At 41.4% G+C, this 15,268-nt stretch overlaps 1 protein-coding gene across 3 annotated transcripts; it reads right to left on the bottom strand.

The window, feature by feature from the left end:
- Positions 1-3,585: 3,585 nt before the first annotated feature.
- Positions 3,586-13,474, bottom strand: LOC111862025 (facilitated trehalose transporter Tret1-like). 3 transcript variants are annotated; one of them, XM_023847074.2, is made up of 4 exons: positions 13,355-13,386; positions 11,635-11,755; positions 5,113-5,248; positions 3,586-3,874 (listed from the first exon to the last, which is right to left on the bottom strand). In XM_023847074.2, exons 2-4 carry the CDS (start codon positions 11,731-11,733, stop codon positions 3,630-3,632), a joined length of 480 nt encoding a protein of 159 aa, XP_023702842.1. In that variant the 5' UTR covers positions 11,734-11,755; positions 13,355-13,386; the 3' UTR covers positions 3,586-3,629. The 3 variants fall into 3 exon arrangements, with proteins under 3 accessions (XP_023702842.1, XP_023702841.1, XP_023702840.1); XM_023847073.2 differs by having other exon boundaries at positions 13,320-13,355; XM_023847072.2 differs by lacking the exon at positions 13,355-13,386 and adding an exon at positions 13,441-13,474 and having other exon boundaries at positions 3,587-3,874.
- Between the last annotated feature and the right edge of the window lie 1,794 nt (positions 13,475-15,268).

Here is a 15,268-nt window from a genome sequence, read left to right as displayed (position 1 = left end):
TTTGTGTTGTGTCTTGCTCCTGTGACTGCGTGTGTTTAACACCCATGGCTTTATAAAGTAAGTAAAAATTCAGTAACAGTTTTGAACGGAAACAGGCCCAATAAAGAAGATACTTAGATAGTTCAGAGTTACTGGTGGAGATGCCACCCTGTTTCAGTGTTGCGGGGTAGCTTTTAATCCTCAAACCCAGTCAAACACACTTCACTAGCCATAAAATAGGATGGCTCTTATAAATGGAACTAAATATGATTACTGAAAGGTATTATGAGTCATCAACCTGAACAAAATATCTAATGACAGGTGTCTACTATTTCCTGCTATTCCTAGCTTTGTGAATTTTTTCCATTGTCTGATGCTCAAAAAGGGAACACAAGATTTCAGGAGCTAGATCTGCTTCCTCAGATAAGGGGTTTCTACCCATCTGGGTCCATTAGAAAGAACTACTCACCTAATCACCATGTGTATATTTGTTCAATTGCCAACAGCATTACATACATAATGCATAGGTGTATTTCAGATTTTCCATCACATCAAATTGTTGTGTCTGGCCCCACTGGTTCAATGGTTATCACCATTAAACTGAAAGCTAGAAGAAACCTGGCACTCTCACCTTGTTGTTATTCTACATTCTATAAAACAATATTTTTCCCAAACTTTGCATACTTCTACAAGGTCTATTAGCATACATTATGCAGGACCATTAAGTGAGCAGTGCTTCTTCCCTTACACTTCACATGTTTGTGCATCTGCCTCCAGTATATCATATTCATTTCAAATTTCATGAAAATAGGCCAGCTGATTCAAAAGTTGAAGTGGGAGAGAGAGACACACACACACTTTCACAGATTTATAATATCATAAGCCTATTTTTTTCCTTATGGAAAGGAAGTAGGCAAAACATGGACTACATTTCTGATAAAATAACTTCTTTAGCCCAGAGAAAAAGAAAGGTCTGTCACAGCTTGATTTAGATATGTAGTGTGTGTAACAGTCAGTCATGATGATATACTCGTATGTATTTATGTGACCCAGTTGCATGTAATGTGGAACTTGTTCTGAAATTTCCTCATTATTCAATCATTATATGTGTATGTTCATGTTGATTTTGCCTTTACCTTTGAACCAGCGGAAAGTTCTCACTGAAAATTCAATGGGAAGTCTGATATAACCTGCCTTTGTCTCTCACAGTGGTTCCACACATATCACTTATTCATCCCATTCAATTGTCCAAGTTGTGAAAGTATGTATATACACACCGAGGCAGTCTGACAATTAATTCTAGCTGTGAGATATTGAGACTAACCGTGTCTTCTGTAAGTGCATATGACACAGCCAGTCATAAACTATCTTTTATCCTGCTGTATATATGCAGTGAAATTTGGCAATTTTGGGTTACCATAGTAACAAATTGTCAAGAATTTTATTTGTTTCATTCTGGTCCATCACACTAATACATGTAAGGTCATGAAAAGTTAAACAGTTCCATCTAGTATGATTGAAGATTTTTCTTATTTCAATTATTTATGCCCTTACATGTTTCGGTCTTCAGGGACCATCTTCAGAGGGACACCTTTACATCAATACAGTTAGAAGTCACTATTACAGTACATGTTATAAAAGTTAAATGTATACATACAATATTAATAATATACACTTGGTTATAAAATCTAAAGTCTTTACAACTACAGCAGCTGTTCTAATACATTAAAATATTTATAGTTGCTTTGTTAAGACTCCATTGGATTTCGTAAACCAGGCTGGTTTGTGTTGTCCCGCTTATTATTTCTTTTGTTGTATCAATGTAAGTCATATATTAGGTTATGAACGAGCGAGCAGTCTTCCATTTCAATGTACTATTATGCTGTTTTCTATGAATACTGATAATGCGTTTTTTTTATTGCTAGTGGGGTGGGACTAAGTCCCTTGTGCTGCAGCCACTTCTGGCCTATTTTACCGGCCCCAAGATGATAGATGAGGGTGACTGTGAAGCAATTGTTGGAATGAAGATTGGCAGGGGAAACCGAAGTACTCGGAGAAAACCTGCCCCAGCGCCACTTTGTCCACCACAAATCCCACTTCACAAAACCCGGGATGGAACCCAGGCCGCCACGGTGGGAAGCCAGAGACTAACCGCTTGAGCTATGGCGCCTGATAATATGTTAAAGCAGACTAGGCCAAAAAAGAAATGCTAGCTTAACTTACTCAATTTTGGTTGACATCTTCAAAATAATCTCCTTGGGAACGTACACAGCGATCCGATTGTTTTTGTTCACGCTTCAAAAGCGCCTTGGAAGTCATTTTCCTTAATTCTGTCGAGTACAGCTTACGATTCCCGATTTCAAAACGTCAACCCTTCAGTTTCATTTACAATTTGTGAAACGAAGCGACATCACAGGGGGCTAAGCCCGGCGAGTAGGTAGGATGGGAAGCGATAACCATGTTGTTAGTAGTCACAAACCAGTGGTTTTCAGGGACGTGTGGGCAGGCCCGTTGTGATGAAGGAGCCAGTTGTGTTTGCGCCAAAATTCCGATCTTTTTTCGTCCCAAATTCTCTCTCAGAACTTCACAGTAAAAGTCAGATTTGACCGGAGTGTTAGGAGAAACTAGTTCACAGTGAACAATGCCCTTCACGTCGGAAAAAAAAACAACGAGCATGCTTTTTGTTGAACTGCTGCGCCTTTTTTGCTCTTGGCGATTGTGGGCTCTTCCACTGCGACGATTGTTGCTTTGTTTGTAGATCATAACCGTAAATCCAAATTTCGTCACCTGTTGTCCTAGAGAGAAAATTTGGGTCCTCGTTAGCCTTCTCTCATAACTCAAGGCACACGTTTAGGCGCCGCTGCTTTTGATCATTTGTCAAGAGTTGGGGAGCAAACTTTGCTCCACACGCGGCACATGTTCAAATTTTCTGTTGAGATCTCCTGGAAAACTCCATAACTGACCCCAGTCGTGTCCGCGAGCTTATGAATTGTTCGGCGACGGTCTTCGTGGATGAGTTCTCGAAATTTTCAACTTTTCTTTTTGTCGTTTTGCTGGTGGTTTGTCATCCTGAACTGAAACTCGACAGGCCTTGAAACGCGAATATCTTTCAAAAACTGCTGTCCGACTTAAAGAATGTTCTCCAAATGCCTCACGGAGCATTTCAAGGGTTTCGGTAGCGGATTTACCAAGCTTCGCGCAAAACTTAATGCAAACACGTTGCTCGATTTTGCCATTCATCGCAGACAAAAAGAAACGCGAAGTCGAAAAAGCACTCGTGTAAAAACAATGCCTGTTCACAGCGCGTTGTCACTTGGCAGAGTGATGCAATAGGCTTGCGGAAGGGTGACCTTGTCCTCCCCTCTCAACTTCTTTCATCCGGGAACTTTCTGATAGAAGAGACGGTTTACGATTCACAATTTTACATGATATTCGCGGAAGGTGGTCCTGAATATCGGCCCCATTGTATCATTCGATAACATGTAGGGCTGAAAAAGTAATACAAGCGAGAGCAGAGAAATGTTATAGTTCGGAAGCCTATATAGCAAGTGATGAGAGTATCCATTGAATTCTAAACAGGTGTTAACACTAGATGTGCACGGGAATATATATTGTTCTTTTTTTACAATTTCATGATCATGGCCAAGAAATTACAAGTGTTTTGATTGCATAGGTTCCAGACTTACAGTAACAGCTGGAGTGCAGATCCCCTTCCCAAAGCCACCCAGCGCTCTCCCCAGAAGCATGACTGGGTATGTACTTGTTATGGCTATCAGTAACCAGCCAGTACAGACACACGAAACAGCAATCTGAACAGCGGGTTTTCTGCCCCACAAATGCATTAGGACTCCACTCAGCAGACAGCCCACAGATGTACTGCCAATATAGATGCTCACTGCAAACAGATGTAAATGCTTACAAGTGGCGTAGATTTATACTAGTACTAGATACCTTTCACGTTAAAGACGGTATTTTTCTTTGCACAAAAGCAGGACGTTGAACAAAACTGCATAATGAGGAGCTTCATAACTTGTACTCTTCTCCAAGTATAATTAGAACGATTAAGTGAAGGAGGATGAGGTGGACAAGGCATGTAGCACGAATGGGGAGAAGAGGAATGCATATAGAATATTGGTGGGAAGCCAGAAGGAAAGAGACCACTAGGAGGACGAAGACGTGCGTGGGTGGATAATATTAAAATGGATCTTAGAGAGATAGGATTGGGTGGTATTGGCTGGATTGATCTGGCTGAGGATAGGGAACAATGAAAGGCTTTTGTGAACATGGTAATGAACATTCGGGCTCCATAAAATGTTGGTAAATTCTTGAGTAGCTGTACAACTAATGGTGTCTTAAGGGCTCAGCTGCATGTATCTTTTTATATATGTATGTCGAAGAAAGAGCGAGGAAAACGGGAGGCTGAAGGAAATTCCTTAATGACGAACTTAAAAATTCGAACTCCTGGCCAAAGCGTGATAAAGGTAAAGTCTGACAGAATCAGATTTCGTACAGTTTCAGGATCTGCTGACTCAACGGCGAAGATCCATTTGCATTACAGTAAACTAGAAGAAGTTTATATTAACCTGTGTCACACACATGAAAGTGTTGACATACAAATACAAAAGTAACTAACCCTACGGAACAGAGTCCATCTTGGAAATCTAGCAGTTGCTCAGCTAGTCAAATTCCCAGCGCTCAGTGGAAACTGTAGGTTCATTACCTTGTTCACAAGAGCCAGTCACTAACCCCTGTCCTGAGTCAGTTGAATGTAGTCTGCATCTTTCTGTTCTGTTTCTTTTATTTTGATTCATATTACTATCCTGACATCTAGTGCTAGGTCTTCCAAGTGGTCTCATTCCTTCAAGTTTCCATATCAAAATTGTTTATACATTTCCCTTCTCTCCCATGCATGCTATATCCTCTGCCCCTCTTATTCCCAGTAGTTTGATCATGTTTATAATATCTAGCACACAGAGCGAATTATAAAACCCTTCATAATGGAGTTTTCCCCAGTCTTCTGTTGCTTCCTACCTCTTAGCTCCAGACACCCTCCTCTGAGCCCTATTCTCAAACGCCCCAGTCTGCTTTCTTCCCTGAGTCACGATTGTATCCGGAACAGGTTCATGCTCTTACCAATCCATGACTCGCCCTCCTCGTTTATTTCAAAGCCACTGTTGTTTGCTCGAAGCTGAGGAAGGAGGACAGCCGAGTAGCCACTAGTTAATCCATTGCAGATAGCTGTTATGTACACCAAAGTTGCCATTATTGCCTGGAAGCATACGAAGTAGTTAATTCAACATGACTCATCCTGTGTTAAGTAAAGAAGTAAAGTTTGTTCGTCTTTGCATTTAATTCAGCACCGCGCCGTGACCATGCTTGTGTGAGTGAGATATAGCTAGATGGACTTAAATGATGAGGTACACACCCTAGCAGCTTTAAGGCGCAACCACATTACTCGTGCTCGTGTGACTCGCTATGCTCGCGAGTAATGTGGACGATATGACAAGTCACGAGACAAGCAAATTTGAAATTTTTAATTTAAAACTGTAGCCAATAAATTAAAATAAGACTACAGCCTATACACACTACGAGTAAATATACGGGTCCTCACGCGCCGAAGCCTGGCGAGCAACTGAAGTAGTGTGGACGAAGATTTACGAGCACAAGTAAAAGCCAGACGAGTCTCCCAACGAGCGCAAGCCTGGCGAGCACGAGCACGAGTAATGTGGACGCGCCTTTAGACCCAGAGAAAGAATCGGTTCCTATTGAAAAGGAGGGTTGATGGACCTTATCCGCCCTAGAGAAAATCCCTTGGTCCTACCTGAAATCGAACACCAATTGTTCAGTCGTCAAGTTTGTTGTCTAGTCACTACTCCGTTAAGCTAATGGTGCAAAATAAAAAAGTAAAGCTATCCCTGTAACAGGCCGAAAAGCCCATTGGGTTGTGAGACGTTGAGGGACCCACATTATCTAGACAATCGACTAAAAGATGGTGGTAAGGTTGTCAGCCTTACGCGTCGGCAGCGCTTTACTCCCCAGGAAAATTATTTAATTAACTCCTGGTACTCGTTTCAGTTAGAGGTTGAGTCGACCCCAGGGCTGTTGTGCAGTCGAAAGGATTAGGTCAATTGAAAAAATCCAGTGACCTCATCGGGACGTTAACCCGCGACCTTCCGGCTTGTAGCATAGTGCCTCATCCAACTACGCTAATGCCTACCCCCAAGCTAATGGTGTACAAAGAGTGTTTAATAAACACAAAGTTGATATGTTTATGATCTGGAGCCGGGATAACGTAGTCTGTATAGCGACTGGCTATGGGATGGACGACCGACGGGTAGGATTTCGAGTCCCGGTAGGGTCAAGAATTTTCTGTTCACCACGTCGTCCAGACCGGTTCTGGGATCCTCCCAACCTCAAATCCAATTGGTACCGGAGGCTTCTTCCCCCGGGGGTAAAGCGGCCGGGTGGTGAATTTGACCGTTCACTTCTAGCTAATGCCGAGGTCAAGATGATGTAGATCTATACATCCACTCCCCCCCACACCTTCATGGCGTAGTGCTTAATTAGTTAAGAATAGGGGAGACTTTACCTTTTTACCTTTTTTTTTTCCTTGGCACTACAGCCCCAGTGGGCCTAGGCCTACCCCCATGAACTTCTCCGTTCACTTCGGTTTTTCTAGATCTTACACATTCGGTAGGACTCCTTGGGCGGGTGATCAGCTCGTCGCAAAGCCTCTACCTGTACACAAACACAGAGAAACGCACACACACAAACTAAACATCCATGCCCTGAGTGGGATTCGAACTCACGATCCCGGTTTCCAAGCGAGCGAAGACAGTACATGCCTTAGACCAGTGCTTCTCAACCGCCGGGCCGCGGCCCAGTAGTGGGCCCTGGCATCAATTATACTGGGCCCCGAGAGGCTCTTCGGGAATTTGTAATTTTCATTTTCTAAGCATTTTTCATGAATAAATATTTTATAGTGGAAATATTCTGAGGAGAATAATATTTGTGTCGCGAAGCTCAGACACAGAACACCTAAATCTGTGTAGCAAATGTCAGTGACCAAGTCGCATATTTTTAAACATGGAAGTATTCATGAATGATCGTGAATTTTCAGACATCCAAATCTGTCAACATTCGGGAAAGGCAATACCGATGTTTATGACCAGTCATAAAAATTGCCTGCAAGCCGATTACAACAATGGGCGGCATATCCTCTGTTCTCAGAACTGAGCGGAATAACATCTGTGTTACAAATGTCAGTGACCAATCAACAATGAAGTATAAAGCAAATGTTTCCACTGAAATTGAAGATCAAGGCAGTCTGTATCCGGTTCTCAAATCTAGTAATACTGAATACTGTTTCTTCGCAAGTTCTCATTGCAGTGTGTAAGTGCTTGTTTCGAAACCTGAGTGATTTAAATTTTAGTATGAATAAGAGACAGGGGACTTTGTTTAATTTTGGCGTTAAGAAATCTCGTATTGAAGATGTTTGTGACGCAAGAAGTAGTGATTCATCCACCTCAAGCCTACATAGCCATCTCCAGGATTTACAAAATGAAGGGAAAACCATCAGCACATAGAAGAAAAAGTCTGCATCCTTTCGTAAGTACGAATACATGGACAGCTACTTAAAATTTGGTTTCATACAAGGCCCTAACATTGACCAATTGCCACGACCTCACTGTGTCATTTGTGCTACTGTTCTGGGAAATGAAGCTATGAAGCCATCGCGACTTACCCGACATTTCAACACAAGACATTCCGATCTAGTCAACAAACCTATTGAATTCTTTATGCGTAAGAGAGATGCACTTAAAGTAGAAAAGAAAATTATTTACCAAGCTTCAACCACCGACACTTCACTTCTGACGGCATCCTATTTAATATCACTACAGATAGCTAAATGTAAAAAAACATATTCCATTGGGGAATAACTCATTAAGCCTTCTTTGATTGCTACTTGTAATGAAGTATTAGGTCAGTCTCTCACTGCCGTTTTTTTTTTTCAAAACAACATCATTAAAATCAATTTAATAATACAATAATCAATTTTACGCTGAATAACATAAGTTTTTCGTGATCAGCATGGGATATGTCAGTGAAAATTAGGACAAATTAATTTAATGATGTTCGTCTGAGGAAACTACAAAATACTACAAGATTTCATTAGTCCAGTGATTGATAACTAATTTAAATGTAATTTTATGTTTGTCAACATGCCGCACCGTATATATAAGTGTACTAATACTCTTTATGATTATGCTATACTTAATTACTAATATTACGTTAGCTTAATGCATGATCTTTAACAGAACTGGAAAGGTATTTACGAGTAAATTTGTTGGGACTGGGCCCTCGTCTTTTAAAAAACGGGACTTACTGGGCCTCCGTCTCATAAATGTTGAGAACCACTGCCTTAGACCGTTCGGCTACCGTGACCGGCACCTTTTTACCCTTTACTTTATGTTTATGATCTCTATCAGATGCCCGTTTTGAATAGTTTATCAGTTATAGCCATCAGTTCGAATACTACAGAAGATTTTCCCATGACCGCCTTGTTCTTATATACGAACATATGTTCTCAACAAGAGTTTTATTCCTTTTCATGCATCCTTTGAAGGCCTCAGAGTAAGTGTCTCTTGTGCCATTCCTGCCTCACAAATTCACGTGTCAGCCATATTGTTATTACCGATTGAGGTTAAAAAGTACGGTTTTGGGGAAATCAAATTTCGATTTGTTACTGAACTATGTAGCATTTTCAAATGATCTGTGTTGTGTTATACTTTATTATGAATTCGTGACAAGACATCAAGGTACAAAATGAGATTGAATCATAAATGACTATTAACTAACAAGATAGAGAATATGTTTCTATTTAACGAATCCACGGGAAATCAACAAATCTGTGTGAGCATATCCTTAGCTATGTTCAGCAGTTCCATTCAGATCCATAGGGCCGTAAATTTTGTACCATTTATTTTTAAAACGTGACATTTCCTGAGCCACTCGGTATACTTCCATAGGTTCATACATTTCAGATGGATCACTATGTTTTCTGTGGGCTACTTTACTACGCTGTATGCACCCAGAATACAGCCTAGCGTCGAGTGATAGAATAATATGTGAATGGTGAATTAGGAAGGATTTGGAAAGTAAGAACCATGACATAATCGAAATACTGTCAGGTTTTACCTGAAGGGACTGAGGAATTCTGCCATAAACGTCAGGAACAGGGTCACGATAACTTGTATTCCGACCTAAATTAGAACGGAATACTTAAATAATATGAATCTGGAGCATTACTGACAAGTCCACCCGCTCCGTCGAGTCGCTGTTTCGTTATTCATATTATTTTTTTTTCATTTAAAATGCAAATAAGTTTTTGCCCGGTGGCAGTCGCACTACAATAAGACACAACACACAAATACACACATCACACAAAATAACACACCACACTCAAACAAAACATAGCACATAAAACTACACAAACAACAAAGAACACATTAGCACACAATAAATACAATGAAAATACACTTGCAATTATAACAAATAAATCACAGCTACAATTATATAAATTAATATTAATGAAAGAATGAGTATATTATACACTAAACAGTAATTAGTACTGGAATGTATAATGTCATATTCTGATGCGTCCCAATTTTACAATGACTTTCCCTTTATCCCACTTCACTTCATATCACTTCACATCACATCACATCACATCACTTCACTTCACTTCACTTCACTTCACTTCACTTCGCTTCCACTACGTTCACTTCACTGCCTTTTCGGATGATTTCCCGTAGACTTTCACTTAGCCTTATTTATTGCTTTCCTAACCCTTTTCCTAAAGTTACTTGATTTACAAGAGTGAGTTCCTAAAGCATCTTGAAGTAGGTGGTTCCAAAGGCCGATGGTCCTCTTTACAAGTAAATACTTTTCGATATCTCTCTTTTGCTTTCTGCTCCTAATTTTCCTATCATGATCGACCCTGCTCAGTTAGCATGTTCTTTGTAATCTATCGCCTATAGCTTCCCAAGCCCGCTCTCCCTTGTATGCTTTGAAAACAGCACATGTACGAGCTATCTTTCTGCGCTCTATCAAGGTATCCCAGTTCGAATTGTTCCTATGATGTGCAAATTTAGCCGCCATATATTGGACCCGGTCTAGCGCATTTATCTGTCCCTTCCTATAACGATCCCAGCACACCGCCCCATATTCAAGAATCGGACGTACTAGTGATGTGTAGGATAAACTTCTAGTGTTAGTATTTCCCTTTTTAAGAATACGCATTGTAAAATGAAGTGCCTTCCAAGCTTTTTCCGCCGTGTAATTAACTTCATCAGCCCAACTTAATCGCTGCGTAAAATTATTACCAAGTATTTAAAACTACTGGCTTCCGGAATTACTATGTCCGGTAACGAATAATTTAGTGGTTCCGTCACTCTGGATCTCGTGAAACAAACTGTCTTGCTTTCAGCTGGTTTAATTACCATCGCATTTTCAGCCGCCCACTCCCCCAGCCTGTTCAGATCTATCTGCAAATTCTTCATATCTGTATTATTTATAATTTTCATATATATTTTACAGTCATGTGCGAAAAGTCTAATAATTGACTCAGTATTTCTCCCAATGTCATTTACATACACAATGAACAGAAGTGGACCCAGTTCACTTCCTTGCGGTACTCCTGACGTTACTCTGACTTCCTCCGGTAATTGCCCTCCAACTCTAACTCTCTGTGTACGTACGCGAGGAACAGAAGTGGACCCAGTTCACTTCCTTACGGAACTCCTAACCGTACTCTGACTTCTTCCGGTAATTTCCCTCCTACTCTAACTCTCTGTGTACGTACGCAAGGAACAGCAGTGGACCCAGTGCACTTCCTTGCGGTACCCCTGACATTACTCGGACTTCCTCTAGTAATTGCCCTCCTACTCTAACTCTCTGTGTACGTACGCGAGGAACAAAAGTTGACCCAGTGCACTTCCTTGCGGTACTCCTGACGTTACTCTGACTTCCTCCGGTAATTGCCCTCCTACGCTAACTCTGTGTACGTGCTCATGGAACGGTAGTGGACCCAGTGCACTTCCTTGCCGTACTCCTGACGTTACTCTGACTTCCTCCGGTAATTGCCCTCCTACTCTAACTCTCTATGTACGGCTCAAAATGAATTCCCTTATCCATAAAACTACCCTCGTGTGCACTCCGGAGACAGTAATTTTCGTAAGCAGCCGATAATGGGAACTAATTCGAAAACCTTCGCAAAATCTATTATAAGCGTCTATCCCACTTCCGTTATCCAGTGAGTCTGCATTGTCCTGGAAAACCTTGAATACTTGACTTTCGGATGAATATCCCGGCCTGAATCCATTCTGAACCTCGAATATCCAATCCTTTTTATCACAGGTTTTCTTCAGTTTCGAAGCAATAACGTGTTCCATTTTCTCGCAGACCACTGAGGTTAAACTGACGGGTTTATAAATTGAGACCAGCGACATACGAGATGACATCAGAAGTGGCTAAAACTCTGTTTTATTTTCCTTGATTTTTTATTTTTACTTATTCTGTTGCGCTTACCCCCTTCTATATCTAAACTACAATGTACCTTGGAAACCCCTCGAGCTGCCCTTAGAGGAAACTCACCTGAGCAAAAATCGGGCGTGATTTGTTTTCAGGTTTCTGCCCAGGTACAAGCGAGTCGCTAAGTGTTGCCGTCGGCAGTTCTTGTGTGACGGCTTCCATTATGCGCCGTGTGCAGACAGACCTACGAAAGTAGAGTAATGTATAGTCTGGGCTTGAGTGGTGTATATATAAAGAGTTTGCAGGCAGCATGGCGAATTTTTACCTGTGTCTTAGTTCAGATAAAGAAGTCTGTAAAATTTGAACCATATTAGCTTCGTCATGTCTGCCTGTGTGTCCTCATGTAATGGGTTTGATAGCGGGAGGTGTTTTTAAAACCCACTGGTACATTCCTGATACGATTCACATCAGATAACAATAATGGACACTTTTTATGAACACTTACGTGCATTTCCGCAAGCATCTTGAGGGTAATTCGTTAATTTATACTATCCTAGAGAAAATGTTTTCAGTAGAAGTTTGAAACAACATTTGAAACAAAACTGCAGAACCGTTGGACCGATTTTGATCGAATTTTGTATTGGACATCCTTACTGAAACCTAGATGCAGTAGGAGAGGGAACGCGCTAGAACTGCTACGCCACTATGTGTGAGTTTTCTAATTTGTTGCAGCCGCAAAAGTGGGCAAGCACACATACACACAGTCTCCGAACAGGCCGATCTGGAGGTAACGGTCTTGACTTATATTCTGGAGATGTTCGATTCGAATCTTGGTCGAGATATCGAGTATTATGACTGAGAATTTTAGTGGTTTTCCACAGGCTCTTCGAGGCACATGCTAGGATAGTACTTCGATTAGGCCACAACTGCTTTCTTCCACGTCCTTTCAAAATTAATATTCCACAATTTAATCCTGTGGAGGCAAGCAATAGTGTAATTGATTGAGGCATTATGCTGCAAGCCGGAAGGTCGCGGGTTCGAATTCCGATGAGGTCTTTGAATTTTTCAATTTACCTAATCCTTCCAGCCGCACTATTGCCCTAGGGTCGACTCAGCCTCTAACAGAAATTAGTACCAGGAATCTTCCTGAGGGGTAAAGAGCGGATGGCGCGTAAGACTGGTAACCTCACCGCCATCTGTGAACCGATTATCTAGAACATGTGAAAGCCTCGACGTCTCAGAATCCTATGAGCCTTCACGGCCTGTTACAAGAATAGCTTTACCTTTCTACCTTTACGAGTACAATTCAACCCTATATAGTCTAGCTACTGACAGCGTCATAAAATTAACCACGAAGATAAACATACTGAGACTTTTCAGTTAGCTTGGAGAATATTTTAACACTTTTATGTTATTTAAGCAACACTTTTATGAGTAAAGGAAAAGACATATCTTTTGTACTATATTGCATACGTTTTTGTTATTAAACCGGGTGCTGTGCAACACAAGAGATAAATTGTAAAATCTGAGGTTTTCACTGCGGCGACTATGAAGAAATCAGTCTTCTGGGATGTGGCGCCGTGTAGAAATTGTGTTAACCGACGTTTCGGAGGAACGTATCGCCTCCATCTTCAAGTTAGAAGACAAGAAGAAATCCGCGGGCGAAGCAGCGTGGGCATGTCCACCTCCGAAACGTCGGTTAAAACAATATCTGCAAGGCGCCACATCCCAGAAGACTGCTTTCTTCAAGAGATAAGTTGGCTATCCATCTATCTATTTATGTATGATTCTGCAGCCTTTTGTTGGACCTTGGCCTCTTTTTGTTTCTTGATCTTTTACACACTCGGTAGGACTCCTTGAGCGGCGGCTCAGCTCGTCGCACACACAGGACAGCACAAACACAGAATAAAGGCAAAGAGACATCCATACCTAAATTTGAATTCGAACCTACGATCCCAGTGTCTGAGCGGCGAAGACAGTTCATGCGAGACCACTGTCATCGGCCGGCTATCCATCTAGGGACATGGAATTTGTCACGATGTCAGTAAAACCTGATATGGCTTAATGGAGGAAACAACAAAGTGTTTGCTGCTTGTCTTATTGTACGAATTTGGGGTAGCACGTGTCGATGCATTTTCAAGGTCTAACTTTAACATAATGTTAACATAAGCGTTTGATATATATGGTCCGGCATGAAACATTGAAACCATAAATACGAAGTTTATGTTCCGAGCCTAATAAAACTTGAAGTTAGAAAATAATATTTGTAAAATATGTGAAGTAAGTAGAAGTATGTAGAGGGATCCTGCACATGCACTGATATGCGTTCATGGACAGTCGCAAAGAGGTGGTCCTCCAGATGGACAATTTTGTGGGTGAATACGTTTCCTCAGAATAAAAACGAAACACTATCTTTAGACATGTTACAATGAGGGAAGGGCAGATTCCACTTGAGAGACTATGCACAGATGAGAATACAATATTAAAACGGATCTTAAAGGAATACGATCCGACTACGTTGATTGGATTCATCCGGCTCTGGGCAGGGAGACGTGATGGTTCTTGTTGCGTTTTTATTGAAGAGATTATTAGTTAACTGCATAACGAAGAACTTAAAAATTTCGGATGTTCACAAAATATTATTAGGATATTAAATCAAGGAAAATAAGATGAGTGCGACAAGTAGCATGCATGCTAGATGAGACGTGCATACAAAATTCTTGTCAATAAACTTGAAAGAAATAGATCGTCGTTGGAGGCGACGAAAAGGGAAGTCTCAAATCTGAGAGAGTAAAATATGGTCGCGAGTCCCAAGGGACTCAGACCCAAGAAAGACTGCGCTGGGGCCGTGCCATAGCTCAAGCGGTTAGTTGCTGGCTTCCCACAGCGGCGGCCTGGGTTCAAACCCGGGTCTGGTTAAGTGGGATTTGTGGTGGACAAAGTGGCTCTGGGGTAGGTTTTCTCCGAGTACTTCGGTTTCCCCTGCCAATCTTCATTCCACCAAATTCTCCATCATCATAATCACCCGGGGCAGGTGCAATAGGCCAGTCAATGGCCGCCATGCCGAGTGGACACAGTTGGACTCCACCCCCCACTAAGCGAATTAAAATATACAAGGAAACGAGAAACAACCTTCAACAGCGCAGTAAGGAATTTGAACAGGAAGATGCTGCGCGGAGAAAGAAGAAAGAGACTGCCATACATCAAGAACAACACAGCTGTGAAACGCTGATATGCCAATGTCATCAAACCTTACTGATGTTTCTGTCCATTGCTGTCACAGCAAGCACACGGTGGCGAGTTCTTACACTTTATTGTCAGACTACGTATATCACTATTAAAGAAGTTCATTCTACACTCCCTGTCTACTACATTTCAATCGTCCTTTCTCGTGACAGTTTCATGTCACAGGCAGGTAAGGCAAATAAAGTACTCGTACAGCTGTCTCTTTAATGATGGCGATTAAACACTCGCATTTGAATAGGAAGTCGATTCTATTAAGATGACATGGTCCATACGCCTCATACTTTGAAGTGTGCTGGGACAGGCACGGAAACCAAACTTGCTTGCATTAAGCAGGCTTCTTTCTTTAAGGTGCCTTTGAACAATTTTCAGAATAACTTTATCAGATAGCTTGCTTATTGTAGACAAGAGGTTAATCAGATGTAAATTTTGAGGAAATTTTGGGTCCCTGCTGAGTTTCAGTAACATAACTTTTGCTTCCTTCCAATGCTTTGGAAAATGGGACAGCCAAAGG

This window comes from Cryptotermes secundus, unplaced genomic scaffold (assembly GCF_002891405.2).
Source record: "Cryptotermes secundus unplaced genomic scaffold, Csec_1.0 scaffold181, whole genome shotgun sequence".
Lineage (NCBI taxonomy): Eukaryota > Metazoa > Arthropoda > Insecta > Blattodea > Kalotermitidae > Cryptotermes > Cryptotermes secundus.
Note: the sequence above shows the minus strand (reverse complement) of the source record. Positions and strands in the feature narration are given on the sequence as shown.